This window comes from Pristiophorus japonicus, chromosome 17, assembly GCF_044704955.1.
Source record: "Pristiophorus japonicus isolate sPriJap1 chromosome 17, sPriJap1.hap1, whole genome shotgun sequence".
Taxonomy (NCBI): Eukaryota; Metazoa; Chordata; class Chondrichthyes; family Pristiophoridae; genus Pristiophorus; species Pristiophorus japonicus.
Window position 1 is genome coordinate 62,650,091 of NC_091993.1, and position 12,307 is coordinate 62,662,397.

General features: G+C 49.6%; 1 protein-coding gene across 3 annotated transcripts in view; it reads right to left on the minus strand.

Moving 5' to 3' along the window:
* Positions 1-12,307, minus strand: part of LOC139227761 (myosin-binding protein H-like) — a 65,475-nt gene that overhangs the window by 20,906 nt on the left and 32,262 nt on the right. For all 3 annotated transcript variants that reach the window (XM_070858765.1, XM_070858767.1, XM_070858766.1), the window contains one exon: positions 10,916-11,102. In XM_070858765.1, coding sequence (XP_070714866.1) covers positions 10,916-11,102 — 187 coding nt within the window. The remainder of the gene's footprint in view (positions 1-10,915; positions 11,103-12,307) is intronic.

Here is a 12,307-nt window from a genome sequence, read left to right on the forward strand (position 1 = left end):
CCTATCCACCCGGCTCGTTACATCCTCAAAGAACTCCAGCAAATTTGTCAAACATGATTTCCCTTTCATAAAATCATGCTGACTCTGCTTGATTGAATTATGCTTTTCCAAATGTCCCGCTACTGCTTCCTTAATAATGGACTCCAGCATTTTCCCAACCACAGATGTTAAGCTAACTGGTCTATAGATTCTTGTTTGCGGTCTTCCTCCATTTTTAAATAGGAGTGTTACATTTGCAGTTTTCCAATCCGCTGGGACCTCTCCAGAATTCAAGGAATTTTGGTAGATTGCAACCAATGCATCCACTATCTCTGCAGCCACTTCTTTTAAGACCCTAGGATACAAGCCATCAGGTAGGAGGGGTGGGATGTGGGAGAGGTGGGCTGTGGGAGGGGTGGGCTATGGGAAGGGTGGGCTGTAGGAGGGGTGGGCTGAGGGGGGGGGGTGGGCTGAGGGAGGGGTGGGCTGAGTGGGGGTGCGCTGTGGGAGGGGGGGGGGGGCTGAGTGGGGTGGGCTGAGGGGCTGTGGGGGGGTGGGCTGAGGGAGAGGTGGGCTGTAGGGGTCGAGCTGTAGGGGGTGTGGACTTTGGGGGGGGGTGTGCTCTAGGGGTTGAGCTGTAGGGGTTGTGGGCTGCAGTTTCAGTCAGTAGGACAGAATGGTAATGGCCTGGGCTCTCTTTCTCAAGTAGGCTACCTCACCTCCTGCCGCTATTCTCTCGTGGTCATTTGTAAAGACCAGATCTCACGATCTTTGAGGGGCAATCAACTGCTCAATTAAATAATCCAGACCATGGCGAGGTATTTCACCATGTCCAGAACAGTCGAACCAGAGGACGTGGTCTGTGCTGGAAGAGGTTAAATTCCCAATGAATCTGTGGATTCACGATCTCAGTGGGTGATTGGTCAATCTATGGACCAGGCTCCCTAGGGAGGCAGTGGAAGAAGTTAGTATTAATTCAAATTAAATTGGATAGATTTAGCTCAGAAAATACTATTTTGACCCACAATCTATGTATAATGTGAGACATGACGTGTGGTGATTGTAGCGAGCTCGGGAGGAACAGATCACTGTGGACCTGTGGTGCCCAAAGCTCTCCCCCACTGGGCATTTCCTTACCTCATGTCTGGGTCTGTTATAGACCCATTGATAGAGATTGATCGTTGTGATTGGCCAACAATTCCATTATCGTTGAATCAGCAACTGCCAGGATGGTAGATGATGAACGAGATGGGCCGTACTTTTTTTCATCTAGCAATACTATGTCCGTATGTAACTGCCACACAAAGTGACAGACCTCTTACTGTATCAAGGAATCTCCAAAGTCCACCAGAGATATACCCACCCCCATCCCAGCTGAGGATGAATCAGTAAAAAGCTTGGAGAGACACTGACTGTAGTGGTGCTGATAGAATAAGGGCAAGATTGTGATCGGGAATGTGGTGGGAGAAAAGCTTTCTCTTGTATCTTGTCCAAGAGCACAAGGGAGGTTAACAGGTCCTCCCCAGGTATGGGAGCAGGACTCAGGTGTTGGATGAATTTGGGAATCAGGCAGTTAACAACAGCAACTTGTATTTATATAGCGCCTTTAACGTAGTAAAACTTCCCAAGGCGCTTCACAGCAGTGTTTTAAGACAAAACAAATAAATTTGACACCGAGCCACATAAGAAAAAATTACAGCAGATGACCAAAAGCTTGGTCAAAGAGGTAGATTTTAAAGAGCATCTTAAAGGAGGAAAGAGAGGCGGAGAGGTTACATAAGAACATAAGAAATAGGAGCAGGAGTAGGCCATTTGGCATCTCAAGCCTGCTTCGCCATTCAATAAGATCATGGCTGATCTGATCTTGGGCTCAGCTCCACTTCCCTTCCCTCTCTCCATAACCCTTTACTGCCTTATCGCTCAAAAATCTGTCTATCTCCGCCTTAAATATATTCAATGACCCAGCCTCCATATAGCCCTTTGCAGATTCTTTGTGTCCTCCTCACAACTTGCTTTCCCACCCATCTTTGTATCATCAGCAAACTTGGCTACATTATACTCGGTCTCTTCATCCAAGTCATTAATATAGATTGTAAATAGTTGAGGCTCCAGCACTGATCCCTGCGTCACACCACGAGTTATAGTTTTCCAAGCGGAAAATGACCCATTTATTCCCACTCCCTGTTTTCTGTTCATTAGCCAATCCTCTATCCATGCTAATTTATTACCCACAACCCCGTGAACTTTTATCTTATGCAGTAACCTTTTATGTGGCATCTTATCGAATGCCTTCTGGAAATCCAAATACACCACATCCACTGGTTTCCCCTCATCCACCCTGCTTGTTACATCCTCAATGATCTCCAGCAAATTTGTCAAACGTGATTTCCCTTTCATAAAACCATGCTGATTGCTTCCTTGACTGCATTATGATTTTCCAAATGTCCTGCTACTGTTTCCTTAATAATGAACTCCAACATTTTCCCAATGATAGATGTTCAGCTAACTGGTCTATAGTTTCCTGCATTCTGTCTCCCTCCTTTCTTAAATAGGGGCGTTACATTTGCGGTTTTCCAATCTGCTGGCACCTCTCCAGAATCCAGGGAATTTTGGTAGATACAACCAATGCATCCACTATCTCTGCAGCCACTTCTTTTAAGACCCTGGGATGTAAGGCATCAGGTCCAGGGGTCTTGTCCGCCTTTAGTCCCATTATTTTACCGAGTACTTTTTCTCTAGTGATACTGATTGTATTAAGTTCACCCCTCCCAATATCCCTTGATTATCAATTATTCGGATGTTTTTAGTGTCTTCTACCAATAAAATATTTGTCCAAAGTCTCTGCCATTTCCCTGTTTCCCATTATTAATTCCCCAGTCCCATCCTCTAAGGGACCAACGTTTACTTTAGCTATTCTCTTCCTTTTTATATACCTGTAGAAACTCTTACTGTCTGCTTTTATATTTCTTGCTAGTTTATTCTCATAATCCATCTTCCCTCTCTTTATTATTTTTTTAGTCGTCCTTTGCTGGTTTAAAGAAATGTCCCAATCCTCTGGCCTCCCACTAATCTTGGCTATATTATATGCCATTGTTTTCAATTTGAAACCATCCTTTACTTCCTTAGTTAGCCATGGATGGTTATCCCTTCTCTTAAAGTCTTTCCTTCTCACTGGGTTGGCTCTGCTCGGGCGATGCGGGACTTTGCGAGGACCAAGATGGTGGACAGCTGACTTTAGACACATGGGCTCTAAATGGCTGTGAGTCAGCAGCTGCAGAGGATGTTCACATGGGGCCTGGAGAGGGCATACTACTCCAGGGAGCAGCGCGAGCTGGTGCAGGTGGGCGACGGCAGCGAAGAGTGACGTCATCAAGGTCCAGGTCGGTGATTGGCACATGGACAGATACAGCAGGAGTGGTGCGATCGGGGCAAAGGAGCAGCGAGAGACTGGAGGGATGTGATCGGGGCCCAGGGGAGGCGCGAGTTCGGGGCCAGGGGCCTAGGGGCAGCATGGGCCAGCCCACACTGCGATATGTGTACCCACTAGGTCCATTCAGCAGAGTTGGTCTCCAGTTGTCTTGGTAATCCTTCCCACTGGACCAAGACCTAGCTCTGTTAAACCCATGTGGTGGCTGGTGTGCAACGGCCACCACACGTTAAAAAAAATCCACGCACAGGCATCTTCCACCCTTGAGGATGTAGTTCAGGTCCTTCATTCGAAACACCTGTGAACTCATCCTTTTTTGGCATGGAAGCAAGTCATCCTTGTTTCGAGGGACCATCTATGATGATGATGATGATTTTTGTTGAGAGTTATGAAATATCTCCTTAAATATCTGCCACTGCTCATCAACGGTCTTACACTTTAATCTATTTTCCCAGTCCACTTTAGCCAACTCTGTCTTCATACCTTTGTAATCGCCTTTGTTTAAGCTTAGGACACTGGTTTGCGACCCAACTTTCTCACCTTTCAGCGGAATTTGAAATTCAACCTATGATCACTCTTTCCTAGAGGATCCTTTACTATGAGATCATTTATTAATCCTGTCTCATTACACATTACCAGATCTAAGATAGCCTGCTCCCTATTTGGTTCCACAATGTACTATTCAAGGAAACCATCCCTGATACATTCTATGAACTCTTCCTCAAGGCTATCTTGGCCAATTTGATTTGCCCAATCAATATGAAGATTAAAATCACCCATGATTATTGCTGTACCACTCTTGCAAGGTTTAGGGAGGGAGTTCCAGAGCTTGGGGCCTAGGCAGCCAAAAGCATGGCCGCCAATGGTTGAGCAGTTATAATCAGGGATGCTCAACAAGGTAGAATTTGAGGAGCGCTGACATCTCGGGGGGTGGGGGGGGGATTGTGAGGCTGAAGGAGATTACAGACATAGGGAATCAAGAGTTGTTAAGGAGGAAAGATGTGTTTGGAGCGAAAGAGCTAACAAGAATTTTTGTTTTTGAAGGCAGCTTTATGAGTTCCATTTAAGGGCAGAGGAGGAGGTGCAGATTAGATGTCAATGGAGGAAGGACTGAAGGTGGAGAGGAGAGTCAGGGGTGGGAGCTGCTGGTTGGATTTGTGAAAGAAAGAAAGCCACTGTAGGGGGGGTTTCTATGACTCTTGTCTCCAGGGAATACCCTGCTTAGCGGCAGTACGGTCAGGAAAACAAAGCAGAAAGCTGAGTCTCAGGGTCTCTACCCCTCTTACGTTGCTCCTGGAGCAAGACGGGAGCCTGCCCTTATGCCTGCAGTAGGTGTAGACCAGTCACAGCCATGGTAATGGGGCCAGAGAGGGGACATTCCTATCTCCTCTGCTGGCTGGGTATCCCAGGATCGGGTGCCTAGAAACCGTAGCACTGTGACCTGCCCCTGACCTCTGCCAAGGAGTTCGGGGCAGGTGGAAAACTTTACATTTATGACAATGAACATGCGGGAATGGTTTTGTAGTTGGAAAACTAACGAACAGTAACTGGTTTAGAAACATCAGGAGCTTGACACATTCACAGACCTGGAGGTGTCCAAGTCAATGTGAGATGAATCAAAGTGTTGAAGATGAGAGTTCCAGATCTGCACGACAAAGGCAGGAAGATTGGCAGCGGAACGGTCACCTCCAACATCAAACTGGCATGGACAATGGACAATAGCAATGATATATAAGGGGTGGCATGATCTAATATCACTTCATTTTGCCCGATTTACACTATCGTCCACAGTCAAAATTAACCTCAGAGTCCTTACCAACATCAATGGATGAACTGCAAGCCTTAGACCTCACCGCCTTGTAAACTGCAACCCCTAGAGACCCTATCATTTTATACACTGCATCACCGCATAGCCCGGTACCAATCCCAAACTAATCCACTGCCCCGCTCTCTTCCAATAACCCTGCATCAATCCCAAACCAATCTCACTGCCCCACTCTCCCCATAGCCCGGTACCAATCCCAAACTAATCCACTGCCCCGCTCTCTTCCAATAACCCAGTATCAATCCCAAACTAATCCCACTGCCCCACTCTCCCCATAGCCCTGTATCAATCCCAAACCAATCCCACTGCCCCACTCTCCCCATAGCCCTGTATCAATCCTAAACTAATCCCACTCCCCCACTCTCTCCCCATAGCCCTGTATCAATCCTAAACTAATCCCACTTCCCTGCTCTCTCCCCATAGCCCTGTATCAATCCCCAACCAATCCCACTGCCCCACTCTCTCCCCATAGCCCTGTATCAATCCCAAACTAATCCCACTGCCCCACTCTCCCCATAGCCCTGTATCAATCCTAAACTAATCCCATTCCCCTGCTCTCTCCCCATAGCCCTGTATCAATCCTAAACTAATCCCACTCCCCCACTCTCTCCCCATAGTCCTGTATCAATCCCAAACCAATCCCACTGCCCCACTCTCCCCATAGTCCTGTATCAATCCTAAACTAATCCCACTCCCCCGCTCTCTCCCCATAGCCCTGTATCAATCCTAAACTAATCCCACTCCCCCACTCTCTCCCCATAGTCCTGTATCAATCCCAAACCAATCCCACTGCCCCGCTCTCTCCCCATAGCCCTGTATTAATCCTAAACTAATCCCACTGCCCCGCTCTCTTCCAATAACCCAGTATCAATCCCAAACTAATCCCACTGCCCCACTCTCCCCATAGCCCTGTATCAATCCCAAACCAATCCCACTGCCCCACTCTCCCCATAGCCCTGTATCAATCCTAAACTAATCCCACTCCCCCACTCTCTCCCCATAGCCCTGTATCAATCCTAAACTAATCCCACTTCCCTGCTCTCTCCCCATAGCCCTGTATCAATCCCCAACCAATCCCACTGCCCCACTCTCTCCCCATAGCCCTGTATCAATCCCAAACTAATCCCACTGCCCCACTCTCCCCATAGCCCTATATCAATCCTAAACTAATCCCATTCCCCTGCTCTCTCCCCATAGCCCTGTATCAATCCTAAACTAATCCCACTCCCCCACTCTTTCCCCATAGTCCTGTATCAATCCCAAACCAATCCCACTGCCCCACTCTCCCCATAGTCCTGTATCAATCCTAAACTAATCCCACTCCCTCGCTCTCTCCCCATAGTCCTGTATCAATCCCAAACCAATCCCACTGCCCCGCTCTCTCCCCATAGTCCTGTATTAATCCTAAACTAATCCCACTGCCCCGCTCTCTCCCCATAGCCCTGTATCAATCCTAAACTAATCCCACTCCCCCACTCTCTCCCCATAGTCCTGTATCAATCCCAAACCAATCCCACTCCCCCGCTCTCTCCCCATAGCCCTGTATCAATCCTAAACTAATCCCACTCCCCCACTCTCTCCCCATAGTCCTGTATCAATCCCAAACCAATCCCACTGCCCCACTCTCTCCCCATAGCCCTGTATCAATCCCAAACCAATCCCACTGCCCCGCTCTCTCCCCATAGCCCTGTATTAATCCTAAACTAATCTCACTGCCCCGCTCTCTCCCCATAGCCCTGTATCAATTCCAAACCAATCCCACTGCCCCACTCTCTCTCCATAGCCCTGTATCTTCCTTTACTTCAAATATTTATTTAAACTTCCATGAAAAGATGCACTGTTCTCTGCTTCGAGCATTTCCTGTAGCAAAACCACGCATTTTTAAAGAATCTAAGGAAGAGATAGTAGAGGTATTACGACACATATTTAATAATCCGTTAGAAAAGGTGTAGTGCCAGAGGACTGGCAGATAGCTAACATAATACCAATATTTAAGAAGGGAGGTAGAACATATCTAGGGAATTATAAAGCTTAATATCGATGGAATCCCTACTAATGGAGAAAATAGAAGAAAATCTAGAAACCAGAAATATAATAATGAATAGTCAGCATGTATTTCAAAAGGCAAAGACTTGCTTGGCCAACCTTGTTGAATTTTTTGAAGAGGTAACAGAGAGAGTAGACAAGGGTAATGCAGTAGATGTAATTTATCTAGATTTTCAAAAGGCCTTTGATAAGGTACCACATAATAGACTGATGAACCAGGTCAGAGAATGCGGAGCCAGGGGACAAGTAGCAAAATGGATCACTAGCTGGCATCATGTCAGAAAGCAGGGAGTAAGGGTAAAGAGTAGCTATTCACAGTGGCAGAAGGTATTCCACAAGGATCAGTGCTGGGACCACTGTTGTTCACAATTTGCATTAACGATTCAGATTTTGGAATCAAAAACATAATTTCTAAATTTGCGGACGACACCAAATTGGGGGGTGGGGGATAGTCAGTACTGATGACTGCAACAAATTACAGGAGGACATTAATAAACTTGCAGAATGGGATATAATTGGCAAATAAAGTTCAACACAGATACATGTGAGGTACAACATTTTGGTAGGAAGAATAGGGAGGTCACTTATTACTTGGAGGGTGCGAGTCTAGGTGGGGTAGAGGAACAAAGGGAACTCGGAGTACAAATATACAAATCACTAAATGTTACACCACAGGTTAGCAAGGCCATAAAAAAAGTAAATCAAGCACTGGGGTTTATTTCTAGAGGGATAGAATTGAAAAGTAGGGAAGTTATGCTAAACCTGTATCGAACCTTGGTTAGAGCACACTTAGAGCACTCAGTACAGTCTGGTCGCCATGTTATAAAATACACCCACAATCCAGAAGCTGATGCCAATGTCTAGAAGCTGCGCATTAATCCGGAGATATCCAGGATGTTTCTGCTTTTTTCATTGCGCCCGTGAGACCCGAAGGCCCAATCCATGTCCCGACATTTCCCCAGACCCACTCCGTGTCCCGACATTTTCCCCAGACCCGTTCCATGTTCCCAACATTTCCCCAGACTCGCTCCGTGTTCCCGATATTTCCCCAAACCCGCTCCATGTCCCAATATTTCCCCAGACCCACTCCGTGTCCCAATATTTCCCCAGACCCACTCCGTGTCCCGACATTTTCCTGAGACCCAATCCGTGTCCCGACATTTCCCCAGACCTGCTCCATGTTCCCGATATTTCCCCAGATCCACTCCATATTCCCGACATGTCCTCAGACCCCATGAATTCCGACGTGAACAGCCAAAAAAACACAGACTGTGCATGTGCAACGACATCCGGTTTGTTGGCAGCTGTTGCATTCATTATACAAAGGATACAGAGGCTGGAGAGGGTACAGGGAGGAGTTACAAGGTGATACCAGAAATGCGAGGGTGTACAGATCAGGAAAGGATGAACAGGCTGGGTCTGTTTTCTCTTGAAAAAAGGCTGAGGGGTGACCTAATAGAGGTCTTTAAAATGATGAAAGGTTTTGATCGAGTGGATACAGATAGAATGTTTCCACTTGTGGGGAAGAGTATAACTAGAGGCCATCAATACAAGATAGTCACCAAGAAATCCAATGGGGAATTCAGAAAAATCTCTTTACCCAGAGAGTGGTGAGAATGTGGAACTCACTGCCACAGGGAGTGGTTGAGGCGAATAGTATCGATGCATTTAAGGAGAGGCTAGACAAGCATATGAGGGAGAAGGGAATAGAGGGGTATGCTGATAGAATTTAGATGAGGAAAGACGGGAGGAGCATAAACACCGACATGGACTGGTTGGGCCGTATATCCTAAATGTAAAACATTCCATGGTGCATCTAGCCCCTGTGTAATGAAATCTCTTCGATGTTCTCTGTACAGATTGAAAATGTCCAGTATGTTGTTAGATTTATGAAGCTAAGGTTGAGGCTGTAGAATGTATACACAGAGAGGCACAAAATGGAGAGGGATCGACCCACAGCCGGTCTGGGCCATTCAAAATGCACCAGGCAGGAGTAACGACACAAGACCCTTGTCTCCCTTTTATTAGTACATTGCAGCCTTGGCTCAATGGCAGCACTGTCGCCTCGAGTCAGAAGATTCCAGCCTCACTCCAAAGGCTTGCATCCATAATCGAGGCTGACACTCCCAGTGCTGCACTGTTGGAGGGGCAGTACTGAGGGAGTGCTGCACTGTCGGAGGGGCAGTACTGAGGGAGCGCCGCACTGTCGGAGGGGCAGTACTGAGGGAGTGCCGCACTGTCGGAGGGGCAGTTCTGAGGGATCGCAGCACTGTCGGAGGGACAGTACTGAGGGATCATCGCACTGTCGGAGGGGCAGTACTGAGGGAGCGCTGCAATGTCGGAGGGTCAGTTCTGAGGGAGCGCAGCACTGTCGGAGGGACAGTACTGAGGGAGCACTGCACTGTCGGTGGGGCAGTACTGAGGGAGCACCGCACTGTCGGAGGGGCAGTACTGAGGGAGCGCCGCACTGTCAGAGGGGCAGTACTGAGGGAGTGCCGCACTGTCGGAGGGTCAGTTCTGAGGGATCGCAGCACTGTCGGAGGGACAGTACTGAGGGATCATCGCACTGTCGGAGGGGCAGTACTGAGGGAGCGCTGCACTGTCGGAGGGTCAGTTCTGAGGGAGCGCAGCACTGTCGGAGGGACAGTACTGAGGGAGCACTGCACTGTCGGTGGGGCAGTACTGAAGGAGCACTGCACTGTTGGAGGGGCAGTACTGAGGGAGCACCGCACTGTCGGAGGGGCAGTACTGAGGGAGCGCCGCACTGTCAGAGGGGCAGTACTGAGGGAGTGCCGCACTGTCGGAGGGTCAGTTCTGAGGGATCGCAGCACTGTCGGAGGGACAGTACTGAGGGAGCACCGCACTGTCGGAGGGGCAGTACTGAGGGAGCGCCTCACTGTCAGAGGGTCAGTTCTGAGGGAGCGCAGCACTGTCGGAGGGACAGTACTGAGGGAGCACTGCACTGTCGGTGGGGCAGTACTGAGGGAGCACTGCACTGTCGGAGGGGCAGTACTGAGGGAGCACCGCACTGTCGGAGGGGCAGTACTGAGGGAGCGCCGCACTGTCAGAGGGGCAGTACTGAGGGAGCACTGCACTGTCGGAGGGGCAGTACTGAGAGAGTACTGCACTGCCGGAGGGGCAATACTGAGGGAGCGCCGCATTGTCGGAGGGGCAATACTGAGGGAGTACCGCACTGTCGGAGAGGCAGTACTGAAGGAGCACCGCACTGTTGGAGGGGCAGTACTGAGGGAGCGCCGCACTGTCGGAGAGGCAGTACTGAGGGAGTGCCGCACTGTTGGAGGGGCAGTACTGAGGGAGCGCCGCACTGTCGATGGTTCAGTCTTTCGGATGAGACATTAAACCGAGGCCCCGTCTGATCTCTCAGGAGAAGGAAATGATCACATTGCACTATTCAAAGAAGAGCAGGGGAGTTATCCCCGGTATCCTGGCCAATATTTATCACTCAACCAACATCACTAAAAGAGATGGTCTGGGCATTATCATTGCTGTTTGTGGGAGCTTGCTGTGCGCAAATAGGCTGCCGCGTTTCCTGCATTAACACACCTTAATCGCACTTCATTGGCTGGGAAGTGTTTGGGACACCAGAGGTTGCGAAATGCCAGTTCAGTCTGACTCACCTTTCACTTCGAGCTTGCAGTCCACCACTGCTTCCCCGAATGCATTGACTGCTTTACACGTGTAGACCCCCCCATCGAAGGTGCACGGCTTACGGATCTCCAGGGTACAGATCCCTTCGCTCGTCAGGGCTCGGAACTTGGGGTTTTGGTCGAGCAACATCTGGTTCTTCAACCAACTGACTTTGGGCTGCAAGAGACCATAATAAGGAATTCATGCAGTGATACACATTATGTCCAGTTGTGAGGTATTATAAGCGGTTGTAGTGTGGGGGGGGGGGGTGAGTGTGTGAGTGTGTGAGTGTGAGAGGGTGAGGGTGAGGGTGAGTGTGAGGGGGTGTGTGTGTGTGAGAGGTGAGGGTGAGTGTGAGTGTGGGAGGGGTGAGTGTGAGAGGGGTGAGAGTGAGAGGGGTGAGTGTGTGAGGGGGTGAGTGTATGAGAGGGTGAGGGTGAGTATGAGGGGGTGAGTTTGTGAGAGGGTGAGTATGAGGGGGTGAGTGTGTGAGAGGGTGAGTGTGAGAGGGGTGAGTGTGAGAGGGGTGAGTGTGAGAGGGGTGAGTGTGAGAGGGGTGAGTGTGAGAGGGTGAGTGTAAGGGGGTGAGTGTAAGGGGGTGAGCGTGTGAGAGGGTGAGGGTGAGTATGAGGGGTGAGTGTGTGATAGGGTGAGTGTGAGGGGGTGTGTGTGTGAGGGTGAGTGTGAGGGGGTGAGTGTGTGTGAGGGTGAGTGTGAGAGGGCGAGTGTGAGGGGGTGAGTGTGAGAGGGGTGAGTGTGAGAGGGGTGAGTGTGAGAGGGGTGAGTGTGAGAGGGGTGAGTGTGAGAGGGGTGAGTGTGAGAGGGGTGAGTGTGAGAGGGTGAGTGAGAGGGGGTGTGTGTGTGAGGGTGAGTGTGAGGGGGTGAGTGTGAGGGGGTGAGTGTGTGAGAGGGTGAGGGTGAGTATGAGGGGTGAGTGTGAGAGAGGTGAGTGTGAGAGGGTGAGTGTAAGGGGGTGAGCGTGTGAGAGGGTGAGGGTGAGTATGAGGGGTGAGTGTGTGATAGGGTGAGTGTGAGGGGGTGAGTGTGTGTGAGGGTGAGGGTGAGAGGGGTGAGTGTGAGAGGGGTGAGTGTGAGAGGGTGAGTGAGAGGGGGTGTGTGTGTGAGGGTGAGTGTGAGGGGGTGAGTATGTGTGAGGGTGAAGGTGAGTATGAGTGGGTGAGTGTGAGAGGGTGAGTGTAAGGGGGTGAGCGTGTGAGAGGGTGAGGGTGAGTATGAGGGGTGAGTGTGTGAGAGGGTGAGTGTGTGAGGGGGTGTGTGTGTGAGGGGGTGAGTGTGTGTGAGTGCGAGGGTGAGTGTGAGAGGGGTGAGTGTGAGAGGGTGAGTGTGAGGGGGTGTGTGTGTGAGGAGGTGAGTGTGTGTGA